The sequence below is a fragment of the Pezoporus flaviventris genome, unplaced genomic scaffold (genome assembly GCF_033815535.1).
Source record: "Pezoporus flaviventris isolate CSIRO_AGI_PZ_B2104156 unplaced genomic scaffold, CSIRO_AGI_Pfla_v1 ptg000001l, whole genome shotgun sequence".
NCBI lineage: Eukaryota > Metazoa > Chordata > Aves > Psittaciformes > Psittacidae > Pezoporus > Pezoporus flaviventris.
This window is the reverse complement of record NW_026892549.1, coordinates 48,352,951-48,376,826: the sequence shown is the minus strand read 5'-3', so window position 1 is coordinate 48,376,826 and position 23,876 is coordinate 48,352,951. Positions and strand designations below refer to the sequence as shown.

At 45.1% G+C, this 23,876-nt stretch overlaps 1 protein-coding gene across 11 annotated transcripts in view; it reads right to left on the bottom strand.

Moving 5' to 3' along the window:
• ANKRD44 (ankyrin repeat domain 44) overlaps positions 1-19,346 on the bottom strand; it is a 140,686-nt gene extending 121,340 nt beyond the window's left edge. For 6 of the 11 annotated variants that reach the window (XM_061456912.1, XM_061456985.1, XM_061456921.1 and 3 more), the window contains exon 1: positions 17,631-17,934. In XM_061456912.1, the coding sequence (XP_061312896.1) occupies positions 17,631-17,681 (51 nt within the window). In that variant the 5' untranslated portion in view covers positions 17,682-17,934. Of the gene's footprint in view, positions 1-17,630; positions 17,935-19,316 lie in introns of those variants that run through there. The other 5 variants (XM_061456930.1, XM_061456959.1, XM_061456967.1 and 2 more) reach the window with 2 other exon arrangements.
• Between the last annotated feature and the right edge of the window lie 4,530 nt (positions 19,347-23,876).

Genomic DNA, 23,876 nt, shown 5'->3' with positions numbered 1-23,876 from the left:
TGTGGCTGGTTATGTGCAGACCTACTATAGCTTTACAAAACCAGATGGGCCAATTCCTTCTGCATTCATGGGGAAGAGAAAGAGGAATGCTGAAGCCTTCATGCTGGGACAGCACAGTCACTGAAAAGACAATTCTTAACATTTGCAAAAGGAGATGCTACAAGCATGATGCTGTTTTGCTCCTTCCCAGTGGAAACACAGCAGTGCATCACTCCTCTACTTCACTCCAGTCCCCCCAAGGGCTCCCTCTGTTTGGAACAAACACCTGTAGTGGTTTCATTGGGAACTGACTGGAATGGGAAAGAGATCAACAAACTCCAACACTCTCAAGAATGCATTCAATATAGCTGTGAGACCCAGCCAACCTGCTGTGGTAAAAGTAATGTTTACAATGTGGTTTGAGAGCATGGACTTGAAAGAAAGAACTGGCATAAGCCACAGAGCACTCCTGTCTTATCATAAAGGCTTTGCAAATCACAAAACAACCTGTCGCAGGTATTTCAGGCATGCGGAAATCAAGTTCCCTACTGTTACTCTCCTCACCTAACTTGTTCCTTAGTTTTCCAGATTTGATTTTATCTGTTCCACCTTGAAGGCCTCTCTAGCAATTACAGTGTATGTTCTGCAATAGTGAGGAACAGTTAAGTGTACTTTCAGACCTGCTGTGTATAGGTATCTGCCCTTAACTTTCTTAAATCACTATTCCTTTCAGCTGGAATTTATTATAAAGGTAAAAAAGAAGCCAAAAAAAGCAGACCTTTAAAATCCACACAAGCAGCAGAAATTCTGGTTTGTCCAGTTGCAGCCGGAAGAACGAAGTATTCCAAATTCTAAATAGCCAACAACTATTGCAAGATGTTAACTTAGGTATCTGGCAAGCCAGGAAGCAAAAAAGCCTTTTTCAAGCAAAAGTTCTGATAACAACAGGCCCATGTCACTCTCCTCAGATTCAAATTTCTGTTCAGTCATCCTTAAGCTGTACCAATGCAGCCAAAATGCCCTGAACAGACAGTTTTTCTGGGCCTAATAAAAAGGAAGCTTCTGAAGAGAAAACATCACTTTATCTCTCTTCCCTTCCATTCATTCATCTGTCTTGTAACATGTAGGAAATATTTGTACTGGCATGCAAGCAAGCAACCATAGTGCACCATTTAAGGATTAAAAATGCTTCTGAATAGAAGAGTAAGAATCTACAAGCAATTGCTACCTTATAATGCTGGGTAGATTCAGACACTGTTGAATTCCTTACATATTTAAAAGGTTATTTTAGAGTATATTTATTTTCCCTCAGTTTCACAGCTTTCATTAAACTAGACAATGCCATGGTATTTTCCCTCTTCACATGCTGAAACTGGAATTGCTTGCCTTGGCAGCAAAGTCCTAATTTCTAGTCGGTGCCTTTCTTTCTGTATCACTGACCAAGTTTGCTGCAGCTATGGCAAAAACTCCATCAGAAAGCTGCATCACCAGCAGAGAGTGAAGAGCACCCTTCTGAGAGTCTGCAAAGAAAACAGCCACAGAAAGCAAATGGTGGGCTCTTTTATCAGCTTCCTGACTCAGAAACAACTGAAAATTGCCCAGGTGCCAGCCCATCTCACCACATTTGTATGAGGAACAAGGGCAGCACTTACTGTTCCTTATTATCCCCGTTGTGGCTAGAGCAATTAGCAAAAGCCCAGGGTCTTTACAGGGCTGTTTCTGCTGGCATTGTGAATCCAAGTATCAAAAAGAGTGTACAAAGTCACATTTCCCTGAACAGAGTAGAAACATCAACAGCAGAGACTTCACTTCTCAGAAAGCCTGATCTCTGTCATCCCAGAGACTTCAGAGGCATTTTATGACTTCTCAACATCACAATCCTCCTTCTCTTACACTGTTAAAAAGGCTGGATGCCACTAAATGCAGAGTGGCTCAAATGTTGCTGAAATTTGGATGACCAGGATGCAGCCCACCACGGTTAGAGCTTTTAGGAAGTGAACCAACTATACCAAGTGGTATTGTATTTTCAAAGTCTGAAATCATACCAACCTTCCCATTTCCCTGAATCTTTGCAAGGAAAAAAGAAGATATGAGCCTTTCATTAGGATGAACGTTTGCTTCCATGCTTTTATTGGGGTTTTCTTTTTTAAATTGCCTTAGCATCTTCTGATGCCTAAAAATCTGCTGTTCAACAATTTGCTTTGTATACTGCATGATGTTGGCATTACATTGACTAATTCCCTGGGTTCTCACTTCCCCCCTTTTAAAAAAGGCATCACATTTGCCTGTCTCCAGACTCGCATTTTCCCATCCTCCACATACTCAAAAATAATCTGTATAAGATTTCACATTGCTATGGCTATTGTACATTTTAATTTTTCAGTCTCTTCTGATTTCATCCATTATTTGCATACCTTCCACATCATATAACTGATCTTCAATACCATTTGTCACTGTCTTCAACTTATATCTAGCATATTTACAAAACAATTTCCATTTTATCTAAAGAGGAAAAATACAGGCTGTTTATAAAGGCCAGAACAAATGAAGGAAAGTCTCTTCAGAAGTGTATGAAGTGATGAGCCACAAACGACATATGATACCTAAAACTATGTGACAGCTAATGACTCTTGCCTGTGCTGCCACCAGCTCCAGTCTTTTTGTGGTGTTAGAAGAAAATGATCCAAGGTCTTCTGAAGCTAAGAATGAAGGGGATGGAGAAACTTCAGCCGAGATGCAAGGGACAGCACACCCAAGGGAAGGACTGCTGCAAAGGGAGCTTTAATCACTGCCTTTCATCAACTCCACAGCACTGCAGATTCCCTGGCAGTGTCAGAAAGAGAAAAGAGAGACTTTGCCGAAAACATGAAAGGGTGGGGGGAAATGGAGAAGTCCAAATTTAAAAGCCCTCTGTGACACAAGCTGGGGACCAAGGAAAGCGAAGACCATCAGGCTCTGAAAACATAAGAGGTGTGAGGAAGGACAATTTGTTCTGGCACATGGGCAAGAGAGAAAGGGCTCCTCAAAACAAGGAATAATAAACATGGGTCTAAAGAAAACAATGGTTGAGGTGACTCAGAAATCCAAAAAACATATGTTAAGGTTCTACACATGCACTGTCTAGTGCATATGTTTAAACATATGTATGTGGGACCATCGGCCATAGTACTAAAATGCATTAGCTGTCATTAATACATTCAGTGCTGCTCATTCATTGGATTTAATCCCCTAGGGCTCGTGAAAAACTAGACACAAGTCTGAATTTGAGAAAGTGTTATGTACCTGACTGAAGGAGCATTTCTGAATGGGCTGTCTGGATGGCAGCTGGAGCACAGGATTAGCCACCGGAGCCGGTAAGAGTCATGCCAGCCGGCTAAAGAGGTAGCTGGATGGGAAAGCAGGAAAGTAGAAATGCTGGGCCACAACCACTAGGTACACTTTGGGATTAATAAGAAGAGGTGTCTGCTGACTTCTGATTCCCAGACTGGGGAGAAAAGAAAAATAAACATTGTTTTTCCAACATTCCTGCCTCCCTTTGTATCAAATACAGAAGCTGTGGGGCTGCGGCAGAAAAAACACATTTGCAGAAGAGAGATCTGCTGAATCATCACTTTGCTCTGCCTTGACATCTGTAGTGAAAACCTCTTCCTCTACCCCTCTTTCCCACTCCCAGGCCCCTATAATTAGTTCATTGTTATAAACTGTTAAAAGCATTCCATTCCACTTTATAAATGAAGGTGAATACAGGAAAAGCATTTGTCTTGGTAGATAGGAGGTAAGTAATATACCTCCTTGATACTCAAAGGAAGAGACCACTATATAAAAATGTAAAGAGTAGTTAAAATCTTTGAAGTGCCCTAGTTCTAAAAATGTTATACAAATGAAAGGAGGCATTAATAGGCAGTACATTTTCAGCCACAGCGAGGCAGAAGGAAAAGTAAGATTCAGACTATACTTTTTTTGCTCACTCATTTCTGGCCCTATTTGATCACCATATCTTGTGGCAGTGTACAAAGCTACTCCTGTATTAGTGATTTACTCACTGGGACTCTGTAATGAAGATTAATAGCCCAGGTAACAGAGAGAGGGAAGAAGAGGAAGGATTATACTTAACTGCACTTATTTAAAGAAAATAAATAAAAATTAACCTCAAGACTAAAACCAGGGTACATGAAGTGTTCTAACTCAGGAAAACTAAGAAAACACAACCCAGTTGCATTCTCTCATTTCAGTCACACTGGAGCCACTCAAATTCTCCAGGCTGGCTGTTAGGAGGCATTGCTGTTACAAAGCTAAAAGCACTCCCATGGCTCAGACCTTTGAAATCTTCCATGACACAGTCTACAGTCACTGCAGATGTAACAGTGGTTCGAATGGCGTCAAAAAAAATAGTAAACTAGATGATTAAAAACAAACAACGCCAGGTCAGAAATCTGTCCTTCACATTAATATACACAGAGTCAACAGCAAAACAAACCAGCAGGAGGTCAGTGTCACTCCAAAAGGCTGAGCCAGTTTCATGATTCTAAGCATTACATACTCAGGAAAATAAGACAAGATCTATTTGAAGAATGGATGAGTAAGTTGCACAGAGATGGAATGCTTTTCTCTCTGAAAGTGGACTGAATCTTATCCATTCTCTCCAGTTCAGGGTACCTTTCAAACCATTAAAAACAAAACAAAAAAAACCAAAATCCTATATAAAGCCTAAACGAGAGCTGATGAGTATAACTCTGAACTACCACACTGATTCCTATTTTCCTGAGCAGTACTATAGGATTAACCTGACAAAAATCACTGCTGCAAGAGCCCTTTATATTTCAGTGCTTCAGCACTCCTCGAAGGGCTTGCTTCCACCTTCTCCATGAAGGTGACAGGAAGCCCAAGTGACACAGCTCAGTCTGCCTAAACATCAGGGCCACAGAAGGCAATGGACTATAGGACCTGTGTTCAGAGCCCACTCACCTGGGCACTCATGTTGCTCCCTCTTCAGCATCAGGTCTGAGGGAAAATTCTGTGGGAACAAGCCAGGTATCAGATGAATCAAGCATTTCCAGCCTGCAGCACTACAGAGCTCCAGACAGTTCTGTGCCACGCTTCCTGTGTAAGCAGCACAGTTAATTAACTCTGTGTTGATTAATGGTGCTCTCTCACATCAAGAATTTATTGAGTCTGTTATTATATACAAGGTCATAATTGCCAAACAGCCACAGCTAAATACCATCCCTTGCAGTCTGCTCCTTAAGCATCATAATGTAAAATTAATTGGTACTTGTTTGCTAATTAATATGAACTATTTTAAGTCATGCACCATAAAACTTACCACTGGTATGCTCTTTTCTAAACAGCCATGAATGAACACAACTATTCTAATACCTTGGGAAGAGCCTCCTCTTTTGAATCAGGGTGGGATGGGGGGAGTCTTTGTAGTGGGACTTTTCTGTGCTCAGGCATTTACCAAAAGAGCTGTTCTCAAATAATTAGTCAGCAGTTATTCTACTTCCATGGCACATAAAGACAGACCAGCAAGAGATGATCTTTGTGCGAGAAGAGGAGTGCCCACACCAAAATGTCTACTCAGAATAATTATTTTGGAGTAGCTGCCTCAGTAAATTTCCAAGCACCACTGAGATCAGCTCCCAGTGAGTGATCTAACTTCGCCTCAGGGTAGCAACAAAGATCAAAAAGACATTTGAACTCCTTTGTCCCTTCCGGGATCTTTAAATCCAGGGTTAGCCTCTGTTTAGGGAAAGGGCTGGCAGCATAACAAAGCAGATCCCCACTGTGAAAGAAAGAAGCCCACATGTTGGATCCCTAATCCAAAGGACAGGGAAGGAAATGGTTTGCACAAACGTGGCCCCCTCCCAGAAGCAAGGACCTGGGCAGTCACTGCCAATAAAGCTACACCAGCTTTAACCAACCAGTAATGGTACCCCCATCTCAAGGCAAGTCAGCACACAGCAGTAGAGCCAGAAAGCAGACAGCATCCCAAGGTTAGACCTGCCATGAGGGTAGGGAGAGCATTGAGTACCAGGAGTCCGCAAGGGAGCAGACCATTGCTTCTACAGCCTCCCTTGCACCCCCAGCCAAGCAAAACCCCTTCTATTTGTATATCTGCAGGCACTTTTAACTGCCCTCTAAGAGCTTGTCAGTAATGCAAACCTCTTCTTCAACCACAATGGTTTCCAAAATACAGGGCACAGGCAGCATAAACTAGGTCTGACTCCTTTTTAAACTCATTTAAGGCAGACCTGGGCAGAGATGGCTTTCACGCTGATTCCACTTACCATTATACAAGCACCAGGGATCAGCACACTACAGGTAGTACAATGCACATGAACATGTGTGGTAAGGCACAAGTAACCAAGCTCTCTGCTGGTTTACCCCTCTGTAAAGAGAATTACCTTACGGGTGAAACATCTACCATGACTTAAAATCATTACTGCATCTGTTCAAGGTTCAATTAACAGATTAGCTGAACACTTAGTTAAAAATAGGCAAAAATCTGGACTGCTTCTCTCTGAGCCTACTGCTTGAAAGCAAACAAAACACACCAACAGAACCAGTGTCAGGAATGAAACACTTTCTCAAATGCAACGTTATTCCTGGGATTGTACCCACATAGCTGAAGCACAGCTATTTATTCTGCACTCATTTTTGATGCTCCAGTATCTCAGCAATCAGCAGTGCAACTCAATCTAGCAGACTCTGAACAATTCAATGATCTCACAGGGCCAGATTATACACAGAGATTTTGCTACTTCTGTGGGTCAGAGCCTTCCCGTTTTGCTGGGCACTTCACAAGCAGCTGTAAACAGGCACTACAGGTAAAAGCTTGCTCCATGCTGGAGCTTTTTGGAGGCAGAATATAAAGGAGAAAAGCTTAAGGCATGAATTACACCTGCCTGTCCACCTCCTTTTAATTTTTGTCTCTACAACAGAGTCAACCAAAGAATTCTCCAGACAACTGTCTGAAAGTGTTCACATCTTTAGAGACCTCTTTTAAAGGGCTGGAGACCATGTGTCTGCACAGAGCCATCCCTAAGGAATCACTCAAGGGCTTTCAGACAGTTGTCTCGAGTTGTCTTCAGCCAGCCCTGCGGGAACAAGAAGTGCTGAAGATCACACGCCTGCTCTGTGGTTTGCCATCATTTGCGTCTCCTTTTCCAGGCAGCTCTCTGGTAAGGCACATATCTGCCTCGGAGGACATGAAGCAGTCATAAAACCCCATTAAAGATATGCAAACTCTACCCAGGAACAGGAAATGGGAGATCCTAAATGTAATCCTTGATTAACATGAAAGCCGTGCCTACACTTGCAGGAAGAGGCTAACAGCAAAGCTTTCTATAACCAGCTACCCCAGGTAACAGCCAGGTCATGTGGGTGCTCCTGAGCTACACAATCTCCCCACCAACAGTGGGCACATTCTCAGACTCATGTCTAGATAGTTTATCCTCTGAGCCACACGGCTGCATGAGCTACTCTTACCCTTCTCTGTGGAGGAGGACAAATCTGTTCAGCTCCATTTGCTCCTGTTTGCAGAGAAGAAATAACACTCCTCTGGGTAGCAGGGGTGATGCACAAATTCACCAGTCCTCATGAAAATGCTTCTAAAAGCAGTACCCTCTTCCAATTAGAAACTAAATTGTATGTCTATAAATATCTACTTGAAATAAACAAAACTTTGGAGAAGACTGCTCAGTTCCAGCCTGACATGAAATGGACTTTGTGTGAACATACCCAAAGGGCACCATCTGATCCACTGACAGTTAAGCTCTCATATTTGAGAGACTATCTCTGTTTGTCTGAAGGACTCAGCTTAGTGTGCGTGCTCTATGGCCAACAGTCACACAGTCACAGATTACTGCCTCAACAAGCAGCACTGACACACAAGAGGCTGATCTCACTACTACTGTTTGCACTGCGCAATACAGCACTAAGCCTATGACACAGGATTAGTGACCAAAGACAGTCACCCACTGCAACCAGACAGCATAAAGCTTTACCTAGCAGGTGACCCAGAAAGCTTTTCCTAAGAGAGCACTTTCTCTTAAGAGAACCCGTGCTGATTTTTAGACTTCAGAACAAATATCTAAAGAAATTATATGTTCCCTGAATTTAACACAGCACTGTGAAACCACATGCCACCATTCATTTCTCATCTTGTGACATCCTAAGATTGGCATCAGCCCACACAGTAAACAGTGTTAAAACAACCTGCAGGAAGGAAGGGCACCAGTGTGAATCAGGCCCTGAAAGAGGTAAATCAGGATACAGGTCTTGCTCTCTCACCCTCTCCCTTCTCAGTCTGACCTTGGTCACAGAGCTTCGCTGCATGCCAGTTCTGCTGCTGCAATCAGTGCCATGAGGCAGCAGCACTGCACCTCCAGCTACACATATCCTACACGCTCCATCTGCAAAAAACAGCCCTAGAATCAGGGCCACATCTAACAGAGGAGCATGGTTAGATGCTTACATTAAAATCAGGGCTTGCTTACATTAAAAGAAAGAGACTTCCTCCTACTAGACTTGATTCACACTGAGCGGGATGCAGCAGGATCACTCACCTAAGCATGCCCCTTTCAAACAGAAGCAATGGTTGCAGGATCTAGCACACCGTGTTTACTTGACTACAGCACTTTGGAAATGTTCCTGGAGTCAATGACTAAATAAGTCCCTCTCTTGATTTTAAATTGGAGATAAATGCTGCATGTCATATTGGCAAGCACATTAGAGCAGCTGGAAGCACAAAGACAATATCTGCTATTTCAGGCCTTTGTTCTCTCATTTTTTACCCTTGGCATGTTAAACAACTAAAGACCACACTGAGCAAATCACTGTTTTACCAGATAATGCTGCAGGCTTAGAGCTTCGAAATCCCAGGCCCATGCAGAAACACCAGCCCAACTTGGTGGCCTGCGTACCCAGCCTCCTACTGCCTCCAAGGCTCAACAGCACAGGCATGGATTAGCTGTGCTGCACTTATTGCACAGAAGACACAAGTAATAACCTTGATGAAAACAAACACACACACACACACAGGACAGCAAGAATGAAAAGAGGATGTGTTGCTCACCTTTGTCTATTATAAGTATGGGAAAAATGAATTTTATACATAGAAACACAGAGAGGCAGGTGCTGCTACCAGCATGTTACTATAAATACAAAGCAGCTTCCCCATATTCCTGCAAAGCTGGTCTAGATTCAATGCAGGCAAAAGCAAAACTTCATCCAAGGATGAGATTTCAGAAGGCAATCTGCAGCCCTTTCACCTTGGAAAGGCAAGGAGCCTATCATGTTAAAATGGTGCTATGATAAAATGCATTATGTTCTCCATCTGAACAGTACTGCCTACATTATTAATGATGAAATGCATACAAAAGCTTTTTAATGCTCACACTAGCTCCCTTTCCCAGAAATTATTTGATCATATTTAGAATGTGAAAGCTTGTGCCGCTAAAAGTGCAGCTGACTGCTGTCTTCAGTTTCTATATGGCAGAGAGCAATAGAGTCACAGAATGGTTTGGGTTGAAAGGGACCCTAAAAATCATCCAGTCCCAACCCCCTGCGCCACAGGCAGCGACACCTTCCACTAGACCAGGTTCCTCCAAGTCCCATCCAACCTGGCCTTGCCACAGATGGGGCAGTCACAGCTTCTCTGGGCAACCAGTGCCAGTGCTTGTGTCACAACCCTCATAGTAGAGAATTTCTTCCTGAAATCTAATCTAAGTCTACCCTTTTTCAGTTTAAGCCATTCCCCCTTGTCCCACACCTTTGTCAAAAGTCCCTCTCCAGATTTCTTGCAGGCTTCCTACAGGTACTGGAAGGCTGCTGTACAGTCTCCCTTGAGCCTTCTCTTCTCCAGGCTGAAAGTATCAACAGATGGCCCTTGGAGGAATCCATATCTATATATATACTATATATACACATTTGAATAGTACAAGGAGTTTTCATTGAAACCCAGCTCCTTTACACAAAAACTCTAAAGCCTTAGCTCAGTAAAGACACCATCAGGTATATCTGTTAGGGCTGTCTGCAGAAGTCAACCATTATGGTTTTGCTTACTTCCTCATAAAGATGCAGCAACATGCAGCTGCAAGAGGAAGCAGAGGCTTTGCGAGGGCATTCTCCCCAAGTACTCTTTTTAAAGTAAGGAAAAAAGACATTACAAGTAATTCCAGCACAAAAATGCACGCCCCTGCATAAAACCAGCTCGTAACACAGAGCACAAACACCAAGCAGACAAGCCTACGTCAGGCTAGGAGGTTCAGCCCTGCGTGGCAGAAACAGCCATGTATTAAACAGCCTCCATTTTTGGTTGTACATCTACAGCCAGGCAACTTTTTCTTCCCCTAAAAGCAAAACACATGAAAATGCCTGTCATCAAAAGGCAAGTCGTTTTTCAGAATGTCACAATTACCTCGCCACAACTAAATGCTGTAATTTGTCGTCCAGCTCCTCACAAACTTCAATAATGACCTCAAACCCTTGGATAAAACTGCAGAATAATTTCCCCCCTTTAAATGTAATTTTGTAATGCTTTGATTCCCACCCATCACCAGGCTGAAGGGCTCCAGCAGCATGCTGCTACTTGTTTCTCGTGCAGCAACTAAAACAAAGCTGCAGCCACACACAGCAGTTGTGGGAACTTTCCAGCAAACAAAAACAGTGGCAATTGTCAGAGGTGTATTTCTAGAAAAGAAACTTCCAATTTGAAAAGGGAAACAGCTGAAAATGCACTTTTTCAGCTAATAAACATTCCAACTAAATGGTTAAACTACAGAGGTTTTCTGCCAGCAAGTTTAGCTCACCTGCATGTTCTGCAACACACACAGGCAGCAATGTGTGAAGCAGGGCATTTGAGAAGAAAAGCAGGAATGAAAACCAAGAAACGGTCAATGTTAGCAGAATATACTGAAAACATTTGCCTAATAGGCTTGTACCTACAATTTCTGGCTCCTGGAGGCATCTGATGACACTAGAACCTGTACTGGTACTACAGAGAGAAAAAACTTCTAGAGAACAGAGATTAAAAAGAAGCCTAAAAACATAATATGCTAAAGAATTAATTATTTTCTACAAATCATAGAAGGGTTTAGGTTGGAAGGCACATTAAAGATCATCTCGTTTCAACGCCCTGCCCTCGTTCCAATGCCCCTGACCTTGTTTCAACACCCCTGACATGGGCAAGGACACCTTCCACTAGACCAGGATGCTCAGAGCCCCATCCTTAAACAAAAGCTCCCAGACAGTAAGTTGCTCATTTCTCAGACCCGCCAATGGGGGAACAGCTTTAGGAAGAGGAGGAAGTGCTTGGCCCAGCTCCTCTGGGTGAGCACTCCACCCCACGATGGGCCAGCGCAGGGAAATCCTTCCCGTCATACCACATCCAGAGCCTGCCTCTCTGGTAATGAGCAAGCAGGATCAGCTACACCCAGACTTCTAGAAACAATCTGCAGGAGTCTTTGCTGGCTTTCAGGGATTTGCCCCTGAGACCAACAGCACTGCCACAACGGAGCAGCACCAGCTCAAAACCTTGCCCTGGGGAGCCGCAGCACAAGCAGCTGCTGTGTTCAGCAGCCAGCTAGCTCCAATTTGGGCACTTGTATTCCCAGGTCACAGAAATCATCTGTCCCCCCTCGAGCAAGGATCCAGATGAAAACACTACCTTGCCCGAAACAAGCCATTACACAAGCACCCAAGCTGGGAGGAACATTTATTTCTCTGCTAAACGTAGTCATGACAACCACATCTTCAGTTAAGAAACTAGCAGGAAGAGGTCATGAGGCACTTGTCATGCAGGGATAAAATACCACACCTCAAGTGCATGCAGGAGGGTGAGTTTTGATGGACGTCATCTGCAAATGAAGGAAACTAACATCCTAACATGACAGGCACACACCCTATCAAATCAGCCCAGGCATTTAGGCACAACCACTACAAAACCTTTACAGTAATACCAAATTGCAAACTGCTGGAGGATTTCTCTGCTAAAGAAATATCTATGATAGGCTTGAGGACACTAAACCACTCCAGAAATCCTCCTAATTCCAGTACCTCTTATTTACCTTGAAACAAGCTACAGAGCTATCAGGAAGTGATGCTTATTGCAGAAGCCATGATTAAAAAGAGCGAGCAGCTTCTTTTTCAAGCCTGCATCTTGTTCTCATTGGCAAATCAAAGCTTCCCTCCGCTACCTCCTCTAACCAGGACCATCCCTGGAGGCATTTAAAAGATGTGTAGGGACATGGATTAGTGTGAACTTAGCAGTGTTAGATTTGCAGTTGGACTCAATGGTCTTAAAGGTCTTTTCCAGTTTAAATGATTCTATGTGTCAGAACTCTGGTGCCATCGATGCCGGCTGGCAGCAATCATCAGTCCTAAAGTCTGGACAAGGGCAGGAATGCTGATACATCCCATTTTCCCAAAAACTTTTATACTAAAAAGCAGAGCCATGTCTCACAGTATATATGGAATGCCCAGAACAGCACAGCTTTAGAAAGCCAATGGCTGCAGCAATGGAGTTATTTTTGTCCAACCACATTTTCATTTCACAAGAAGTAAAGACAGAACCACTCCTGCAGGTAAATTCCTCCCTCCTCCTTCCTTCCCCACAGTTACCTTTGTTTTGTGGCTACCTGAGTATTCTGTACTAAATCGGATTATCTCTTCCTTGCTGTGAGCCCTTTCAAAAGCACCTGGCAGCCTGCAAATTAACACACACCTTACTATTATCTAGTAATAACGAGGTAAGGGAGGAATCATGGGACCTCATACCACGCAAAATTAACCTGTGGCCATACGGCTCAGGTTCACAACCCCTATTTTACACAGGAGATTTAGGAGCATCTCTCACATGCTTCTACTTGTCAGAGAGAAAGGATACACAGAAAGACAGTCTTGTCAATTGAATGATTCTGAATTAAGCTAAAGACACACCATCATTTGGAAATGTGATTGGTTTTGTTAGGAGATATTGTTTGGTACTGTTGTACTCATTTCGGTTCTAAGTGTCTTCAGATGCAAGTCCAGCCTTTGCCTAGTTGATTTTTATGATCTTTGACACCTGTTTAAAATCATTTAAACATCTGTTTAATGCTGCTTCTCTGTGATCATAATATAAAGGATCCTGGTGGTCAGCACAGGACTGTCAAACACAGGAAAACATTTGGGAAAGGGAGGGAGGGAGGGAGGGAGGGAGGAAAATGTTCCTTCCAGTCCTAGTCACACTGCATTACTTTCAGCAATCAAGGACAACAGGCAAAATACCAGGAGACAGGATGAGGTTTTGCAGTTAATAGCAGCCTAAGTGCACACACTAACCATTTATCTGGGCTTCATTATCCATAATACATGTATATACATGCTTGTAGGGGTAGCCTAAAAATAATTCTCTTGCTTTGTACATACAGGGCCTGAGCTGGTGACACTGAAGTCACAGCACATTTGACCTTCCAGGTGCACTGGCTCATGGCTGGACAGAGCCTGTGTTTGTCTCAGTTCTATAGCAAGCTTCACACCAAATCTGGCAGTCCAGGCATAAACCCACTAAGCAGTGCATCTCAAAAGTATCTACGCAGGCTTCACCTCTATGTGACTTCCCATTTTATTTTTGTTCATAGAAAACATTCTCAGTGTCTTTCAAAGACAGAATGATGCATTTCCCCTGTAAACATGAATAACTATAATCAACAGCTAGGCACGGGAGAGCTTGCTTCAGCCTCTGACAAACACACACCAAGAAGCAGGATATCCCCACACACAAGCAACTCCAACCCTCGCTGCCCTCAACACAGCACAAAGGGCACATTTGTGCTGAGGCATGTGAAGGCGAAGTCATCTGCAGAGGGAGAGAGCTGGCATCCCAAATCAGACACAGCCACACTCAGCACAACTTCATTGGCCTTAAATGGGGAGAAGAAGATGGAGTTAGCTACAGAGACAACCTGCAGGCCTGTGGGCACTACTGGCAGTCCTGCATGGAGAACTTCAGGTGGCAAGGCAAGCCTGGAAATGAGATGGAGACACTACAGAAACTTCCACAGTAATTTTCCAAAAGGTAACTCACAGAAGTTTACATAGAGCAGTATTTTAAGCTATTTTACCCTCTGAACAGAGTGCTGACAGGAGCAATTGTCTGTGTCTGCTGCCTAGAACCATCAATGGAAACCCTGAAGATTAAAAGCACACTCAGCAGGACTATGACTAACAGGCTTTCTCCTGAGAAGTTTGCAAGTGGCAAACAAACAGTTCTCAGGAAACCAAGTTACTCCGTGCAAGCATGAAGAATAAGCCGCGCAAAGAACCGCAGGCAGAGTGCAAGGAGAGCAGTGGCAGGAAGCACCCTGAATCTCATGGCTTCTCAGAGGACAGAAGAAAGGTGGGTCCAGGCAATGACTACTGCTCAAAAAGCAGCTGCAAAAGTCAAAAAACAACCGATACTTTCACACTTACGGAGCTTTAGGTGAAGGAGAAAGCTCATGAGGAGGAGAGAATGGCAACTCAAAATACAGGAAGGAATAAAGAGTTGCAGTGAGCAGGATCCCCCAAAACAGCATCTGAGGGGCACAGCAGGGGTTTTCATGCCCTGTCATATGTCCAGAGCCAGGCTCAAGCCATGTCAGTGCAAGTCTGGAGACACATAACCTGCAAACCTCTGGCCACCTGCTTGTTGAAGTGCTCGTCTTCTGTTCCTTCTGCACCCTAGCTTGAATGCAAAGGCCTTTATCACATGCAGCTGCACCCTCACATAATATAAAATACTAGCACTTATCAAAATGGAACAGGTAGAACCAATAAACTGAATGGGGAACAACACAGAATTGAAAACAACCTTTTCTTTTTCAGTTCTTAAAGCAATTTGCATGCTTGCTGTGATCAGCATCCACTGCAGAGATGGCAAGAAAAAGGAACGGCTAAAAGTTTTAAGACGTAGAGCAAGTTTTGCAGTATTTGTATAAGACAACCGAAATAGTAAGTGTATCTGAATGTTTACAACTGCATAGACATGCCACTACAGACAAAGGTTACGATTCTAGGCATTTAATTTAAGTTTTATGAACTAACTCAGGTTGTTTTCAGCTTAGCACTTACCCATTCAAACATGGCTAGCGGGGGGTTACTGGAAAAAAGAAGGCCTAAAAGAAACTCATGCAGCAACAAACAATGGTAAAATACACTTACTGCGGTTACATGATTTAAGGATTTCTTGTGGCCCGACTGATGAGCTAGCAATTACCATTACTGGAAGCAAATTTAAGAAATCTGCACTAATGCTAAACCCTCAAACTAAGCTCTCCTGTCTAAGGAGTGAATGCAGCCAAAAGTACCGATAGGATCTTTGAAGGATTAAGCATACCAATTCCTTAACACCTTTCAGCTATATCAAAAAAGATGTAATAATGAAAGTCTGTCTTCAGAGCCTGTATAATAAACTGCGTAATTAATTCCTCATCTGTCTGAATGCTCCACGTACTGTCAGATGCAGTAGGTAAGAGAAGCCAAAAATGGAGGTAAGGAGGAAAGAGGTTACTTAGAGAAATGTGTTTGAACTCTCATCATGGAGGTTCTCATGTCTTCTACATGAAGCTCTCCCCACTGGTCAAGAAAGTCATGGATCCGGAGAAAAGCATGTGCTACAGAAATCACAATGACAGGCAGAGCTCTTAGTTTTGGAGTCAACCTCCCCTTGAGCATCACAACTAAGACCTGAACCAGACTATACAGTGCATAAAAAGCAGCCCATACTCATAGAAGCCCAGGTCCCAACCGCTATGGTTCACAGTGTCCTACGTACTGTAATTCCCATTGCAAGAGACTGCAAGCACACAGGCTGCTGTGGCCTCTGGTGTTTAAGCAACAGGAAACAATTTCCTGAATCACTGCAAGTTATCACTGCCACAATTGCCTCGAACCTCAAGAGCTGGAAGAAATGCAGAAGGCTGCTCCCACAGCCTCAGCGAAGCTGAGATGTTACAGGAATGCAAATCTTCCCAGTCACATCATTCTTCATCTCAGCTTCACCTCTGTTTTGCCTCGGTCTGCCTATAAACACATGGGGCTGCTGTTACTGTGTCACTTTTAGTCAAGAGGTGGGCCAGCCTGGGTATAGTGCTCTTGCATCTGAAGTAGATTTGTCCACCAATATTCTAAGCATCCCCAAAGCAGGCACACTACAGGGATATAATGGCAGCCTGAAGGAGCCTCATCCCTCAGCCTTTCTCAGAAGAGAAAGGAGAACACAAGAACAACAGCCTGTCATTTTTTATAGCACTACAGACTTCATAAAGATGTGGTCCACCTGACTTAAATCTGTTTTGACTTCTGCTGCTGAAGCAAAATCCTTGCTACAAGATGCCAGCAAAGGTTTAATAACTCTGAAGGCAGCAAATTCAAGGGATTCATTAAAACACATGGAAAGCACTGAAACGGTACAATTTTGGTGCTCTGTAACTTATGTATTTTTAATAATAATGCTTGCTGCTTAGATTTTTTAATATGCAGATTCTACCTGAATCTCCCTATTTGAGACTCAGTCTGGGCACCACAGGGTAGTGAAGACTTGTGGTGTGAAACACTTTATTTGCCAGTTCTAAGTACCACATCTAAAGATGAGGATGTTCAAGAGATATGTCAGGAGGCAGGCCATAAACACTGCCGTCTGTTACACACAAAAACGCATTATTGACTGTGCTCGGTCAAACAGTGATGGTTTTACTTTAGAAGTGGCTTTATCCTTTTCTCCTTTCAAAACTCTTCTAAACGTTCTATGTCTTTGGCAGGTTTCCACAGAAAAGCATGCACAGGCTGTGAGGGAGGTTTGTGACCTCTAAGGGAAGGGGTATTTGGAGAGGGTCTTCTGAACCCAGCAGGAAGGTCTGGGGCTCGCAGGACACCCACGCTGCCTATCACAGGCAGACCTCCTCAGATTAAAAATAGCAGATTAAGGCATGCAAAGTGTGTAACAGTTGGTAAGGTATGTGGATAAATCAGGATGAAGGATCCATAATATCAATTTACTAAATATTTCTAAATGCTTTTAACGACCGGCAATGCGAATACTGATTACAGCTGTCTGCCCACTGCTAAATTTAACACTATCGAAGGGTTTAATACTATGGGTTTTCCTAGTAGCCTGTGAACATCGGCTATAGCTAAACAGAATAGGCGCTTCCTAAGTAAAAAGGGGACAGGAAAAATAATGCATACGTATGGCACAGCAACAGAACGAGGGAGAAACCCCAAGGAAGGACAAACAGAGCCGAGAGGCCTTTCGAAACGCACCAACGTCCACTCCAATTGACCCCGACGACGGGAGATGTCAGGATTTCACCAAAGACCGCGGGCCGACGGCGGCACCCGGCTGCGCGCCGGGGCACAGGCGAGCGGGTACCCGGCTGCCGCGACGCCCGGCGGGCTGCGACCGCCCCGGGCCCACGGCCTCGGGGGAACAGACCATGTCCGCCGGGAGGAGACGAGAAGCGCGTCTGCAGCGGGCAGCGAGGAGCCGGCACCACACGGCCACGGCAGCTGCGGGCCCTGCCGAGACCCCGCTGAGAGGAAGGGCCTCCCCTGGCGGCTCGGCCGCCCCGCACAGCTCTGAAGCAGAGTCCGCCGCCCCGTTCCCGCCCGCCCCGCGGCGCGGCGCCCACCTGGTCGGCGAGCTTGAGCACTGCCATCCTAACCGCTCCTCCCGCGCACATGCAGCTCCTCCGGAGAGCGCGCCCCGCGACCGCCGCCGCTGCTCCTACTACTGCTGTGGCGGCGGCAGCGGTTCTGCTCCGCGCCGGCGGGGTGGAGGCCGCCTCGCCTCGCCTCGCCCAGCCCAGCCCGGCCCAGGAAGCAGGGGCGGGCGGGCTGCCTCGCACGGGCAGCGCCGCCACCGCCGCCTGCCGCTGCCTTTGTTCGCGCCGGCGGCCGCTGCCTGCGCGCAGCGCAGCGCGGGGCCACCCCGGGGGCTCTCCGCGCCCCCGCCCCGCCGGGCAGCGCGAGGGGCGGTGCCGCCGGACCGGGCCTGCCCCGGCACACGGAGGCTGAGGGGGTTGATCCCGGACCGGCGGCCTGGCCGCGGGGGTAGCCGGGGGTCCCCGGGGGCACCTGCCACACGGCGCGGGCAGGACGCGGGGGGAAGCCGAAACGCGGGCGCCCGCAGCCCCCTCAGGGGACAGGCGGCGATGGCCCTCTCAGAGCGGCTGTGGAGGCCGTGCTACCCCCGGCCCGCTGCAAGGGGGTCCAGGCTTGGGGCGTAGTACACTTGGCTACGAGCCCATGCGCACCGAAGTCTTCAGGCCTACTGTGGCTCCCACCGGGCTGAGGGAATGCAGGGAACGTGCTACCCCAAGCCTGCATAAAAGGGGAAATTGATGCCTTTTCCTTTCTTTCCCTTTTCCCCCATCAGTGTTTGTCAAATCACATCCACCAGGCAAAACTGTCAAGAGTGGTTTTGGTTTTGTTTTGGTTTTTTTTTAATCTCTTTTGGGATTACAGTGTTAACAGCTGCCTTGCACTAATCTGGTCCAAGTGTTTTCATACTCAATGTATTATTTTACTTCTCAAGGACCAGCACATCAGATAAGCTGCACTTCTTTTTAAACAAGCAAGCAAACAAGCAGTACTGTCCTTGCCCCGTGCTGCAGAGGAAAATAAGCATCACCCCGTGTTGCTGTTGAGCTGACCTAGGACAAATTGGAGTTTCACCCTCAGATCCGGCTGTCAGTGTGACCTGAGCACCAGGGCAAGACTGCACAGCCAGGCACATAAGGGAGGGGGGGAAGCACGAAGGCGTAAATTCTTTTGTACCCTTCAGTACTGACGAGCTGAATCCCTGAAGGACGCGATTTGATTCAAATAATTGGCACAATGCACAGCAACAGGAGTTAGAAACATGCTGAAGGTAATGAGGGCAATTACATTTTTCCAAGGACATGTAAGTGGAGAGCAAAGAAGTGAAGATTCCCTCTTTCCCTCCTCTGTGTTGCACTAAGAGCCCACGTATCTCCCTACGAGTTAAATTCTGTGCCCAATACATCAGATAAGACTGATGTGGTGTAAGTGATTTAAGACTTTTCAACCCTTGATTACAGAATGGGGTGACTTTAAGTAGTTAAAAAAGAAAAGGGTGAAGTGCCCTCTATGGAAGAAAACTAATCCAAGAGGGAAACAGATGTTGGTTTCAGGCTTTTAAGGCATCACTGTAAATAGGGATTAAAAATAACAGTCAAGTCATAACACATTTTGACTCCACCTATTGTAAAGGGGTCTTAATGGAAAAAACAGTGTTAATACAAATCAGTCTTTTAAAGTAAACAAATAAAAAGCAGCAAGAGAGAGCAGAGTACCTGTTCAGAATGCATCAATTCCACCAGGTCTTCCTCATGCCAAAACACCTAGCAGCATTACGCTGGCATCAGCAGGTTTGCTCTGTGTGTGGAACCATGCACTGCTGCCGTGCGCTGTGGACAGGAGCCTTTCTGTGTCCCACTGGTTCAGTCCAAAAATTCCGCTTTGACAGCAGGCTTCCAGGCTCTGTTGAAACACAGGCTCAGCACACAGAGCTCAGCAGTAAGCAAAAGTCAGCTTCCAGCTGAGAGCAAGAGGAAAAAAGGGAAGAAAATGCAGGCAAATTTCAGCACTGTAAGGAAAGGTCCGGTTTGTGATTTTTCATTGTAAATGCTTATTTCTGAGGACTTAGCATGTGCCGTAGCATTTCACCTACAGTTAAACTTGGTGGATACATCAGGAAAATGTTCTTGTTGGTTTTTTTTTTTTTTTAGATTTGCTCTGTGCTCCAATCTGAGAATCTGGTAAAAATCTTGTACCTTCTTTGGGACCCCCAGCAACCTCCTGTTGGGAATCTAAGCTGGTGGTATGCCATCTGCATAGAAATCTGCTGGTGCAGTAGGAGCCCAGTTCCTTGGGAGTAAAACACTGGGCTAGATGGGAGCTAGTACTGAAATACCTTTCTGAAGTTTCTGTTCCCCACAAGCAGTCTTGTGCACAGAACGGTGCCTAGGAGGACCAACACCCTACGATGCTGCTGCTTGGGAAGGTCCCCCCGGGGCACGCAGGACAATAGAAAGTGTTCACATCCCATATTAACAAGGCAGCACTCGGTTTAGAGAGGTCCTTACAACTGTATTTACACTATTCATTAAAGTGCCCTTTGCATGAACTGCCAAGATTAGTCACACTGCTGCAGTCATTACCACCACAGTAAAGGAGTCCACTAGTTCTCTCAAAGTACAACGTCCTTCTCTCCTCTTCACAAAACAGCACAAAAAACACTGTTACAGGCTTCTGACATACCATGCAGAATTAACTCTCTCTTCTGAGCTGTTTTACTGCACAACCCCTTAGCCCTGGCTGGTACATTGACAGTAATTTCATAGCACATTTTCATGTGAAATGATGCGGTATGCTTAACTGGCTTTCCAGGGAAGAAGAGGCACAAAGACAGGATCCAGAGCTAGTATTTCAAGTAATGGTCACACCTGCAACTCAGACCTGCAGCATTATGTTGACTTCCCCAACTGAGACAATAACAAATACCTTCAAAACAAGTGTGCAAGAGCTTTAAAGAAAATACACTTGAGCTTGCCAGATATCATCATCTTGAATTAAAGCTGGTTTTGGAAAGGAAAAACCCACAGCGCTGCACTGGGCCTCTGACAGGGAAGTGGAAAGAAACTCTCTTAACGATGGCCGGTGCATTTGTTCCTTACTGACCCGTGCCTGATCCTAAGAGGATTCTGTGCATCCAGGTGGAACTCTTCTATGAAACACAAACACCACTCCCCCTTTACATAGTTTTAAAAGAAAACTGGAAAAATGAAGCCTTGAACTTTAGCACTTAAGCAATTTCTGACGAACAGCAAGGAGGACCAGAACTGCCCCAAATAATTTGCAGTTGCCCATGCTGAGATTTCATGATCTTCTGGCCACAACACAATGGGGCTCTGTAGGACACGAGCCCACTGTAACAGGCCTCTGCCAAAACCAAGGTTCCTCCACTTTCATCTGAAACTGGATGAACGCCATTTACTATTAGCAGTTTTAGGTGCATGAGCCACTTCCCCATCCAGACTTTGTGTCAGCATTTAGCATTCTCATACCCACTTGGGCTAAGCAAAACTCCCAGGCACACTTAGATTTAAGCACGTGATTTCAACAGAACTTAGGCATCATCATAAGCGATCTGCCCTTTGTTAAGCTCTCACATGCCATTTTCACGTGGTGTAATATTGCAAGTCCAGGTTTGGGCACTGACTTAGGGCTTGAGAAACTCACTATCAATTCTCTCTCGTGCCAGTGTTCCTGGTCTCACAGTGCCTGGTTTCCTGCTTGTACAAGGAAAATCTCCTGCCCTGCGAGGTGCAGCGCCCTGACACGGCTGGGGAAAGATCTCAGGTAAAGGCTGCTGCTCTGGGCATTACTCAGCCAACACAGATTCAGTGTTAAGTCTTCCCATGCAGTATCAGGAAAACAACATCTGGGAGCTGCAGCAGAGGGAAAGAAAGAAACCTCACTGAAATAAATCCATTTGCACTGTAGTTAAATGCTACAGAGAACCAGGATGGGGGGGAAGTGGGTGAACAGACCAAGGGCAGGAGCAGGGTCAGGAGTTCTCCCTGCACCACTACAAACATGTCTGCAAATTATCTGCTGGATCCCCACAAGCACTCCTACATCTCAGACAGATCTCAGCATTAGCTTGATGTTTCCGCAGCCTAACAGGATGTGGTCACTAGAAGGCAGCCAAACGTCTGCACCACCTCCCTGCTCCTGCTCTGCCTGCACAGCTGAGCAGCAGAGGCAGGGGGAAAGGCTCTGTTTTGCTATCCAAAGTCAGGTCTGCTGCTGTATTTAAGCAGGATGATCACTCACAGATGGAGGGTGCAATTGTTCCTAGACATGCGTTTGGCTCCTGCCTCGTGAAGAAAGCTAAAGTAAATGCAGTCAGCGTACTCCTGAATAGTGTTTATTTGCCACTGTTGAGCATGGGTGGAAGACAGGGCTGATAGCAGAAGTTACATTTATCATCTCTACCCATATCTGATGACTTCAGATGTCCAGCATGCCACTGGTATCTACCTGTTGCCTACCCTCTAACAGCAACACAAAACCACCCTGCTGTGCTTTCTTTCCCCCTTACAGACTCAGTGGGAGCCAGATTAGAGTGATGTATAAGCATCATTATGAGACGGCAGTGGTGGAAACAAGCAAAACCATACAGAGCTGTGTGAATTTGAAATAGAAGGGCAAACACAAGCCACAGCAGGAGACTGGGCAAGCAAAACACCAGAGATAGTAACTAATTATTGCTGTCACCATCTTTTCCCTCCTGCACCGCTACGGCACACAGGGTGGTTAGGAGGTGAAAAGCAGGTGGTCACCTCAGAAAGTGCTTCAAGCTGCCTGTCATTGCCCTGTTCAAGTCCTCCCTTCTGTTTTAGAATGATTTACTTTCAGAAGGAGGAATTTATTGTATTATTTTTTCCCCCAAGGGAGATTCTTTTTATTTATTTTTCCTCCTAGATCTACTTGTTTAAGAGTTGGGAGGTAAGTGAGGAATCAAACAACATGAATCCATCCACCAATAAGGACAAAGAGGGGAGGAGACCTTAACAGCACTTCCTCTTATCCAGACACAGGCCACCTCTCCATTCAAATACTTTTTGATTATACATCTGCAGCCCTGCAGTTAATGCACAGAGGCTCAGGCATACGATACCATTGGAAACTGAAGCTGAAATCATAACTACTGCAGCCTTCTGCTGTGCTAACAGAAAAGGAATAAACACCCCCCCATATGTTAAGGTGTTCTTACAGGTGGTATTAGCTAGCACCTCTCTTGCAGATGTCCATGTAATTAATACCAGGTTTTGAAGAAAAGGGAGGTGTTAAGGCAGATGACAACTGGGCAGGCTAAGCCGAGTTAATTCCTTTCTGGTTACAACAGCCTAGAAATGCATCTCTGCAAAAGAGGAAGATTTCGTTGGCAGTGGTAAGAATCAGGCTCCCTTCAGCTCTGTAAGCAGTGTGTCGGTGGCCTGTGCAAACACCTATCTTTGCCATCCCTGACAAGAGACTGCAACAAAATCTTCAGCAATTTGTCACATAGTCCAGTGCTCAGTCTAGAAACCAGGTAAGTCAGTAGAAAGACACGGCGATTTTCATGGGCTTTGGACAAGGTTTCACATGATGCAGTGAGGACAGGATGAAGGGGAAGAAGAAGCCTATGCTTTTTTTCTGCCTTGTATCACATAAAGAGGGCCAGAGAGATCTGGGTCATTTTGCTGCTTGTTTGGTGTTTTTACTTTTATCTGCTATGCTTCTTTCCTGGAAAATACCAAGCTATTCGAGTCTGCTTTAAGTTTTCCAACAGATAAAAAAACCCCACAACCTAAAAAAACCCAACATACAACAACCCCACCACTCCACTGAACACTTCACCCCATTACAGAACTGCTGGCTGTAGAGTCTGGACTCCATTCCAAAACCAGATACTCTATACCAACTGGTGCTAAGGTACTGCAAAAACAAGAAAAAGAAATGAAGGGGAAGAAAAACTAAGTCAGCAAGAGGGAAGTTCAGTATTTAAATTTTCTGTTCTCAGCCCTATTCCATTTATGGGTATATAAAATACCTTAAGTCTCCTGTATCATTAATCTTAAATCTTCTGTCATTAATCTTCTAGGGGAAACATTGAAAGAAAATAGGAGCCATAAGAAAAGTATGATTAGGGCTTCCTTGTGCATTGTATAAGTATATATGAGTTTGAAGTATTTCAGTTCTACCCCCTCACCCTCCCAACTCAGGACAACAGTGATTTCGGACTTTAAAAGCAGTATCTTCAAGTACATGCGGTCTGAAGTGATTCACCAGCTTTGAGGTATTCT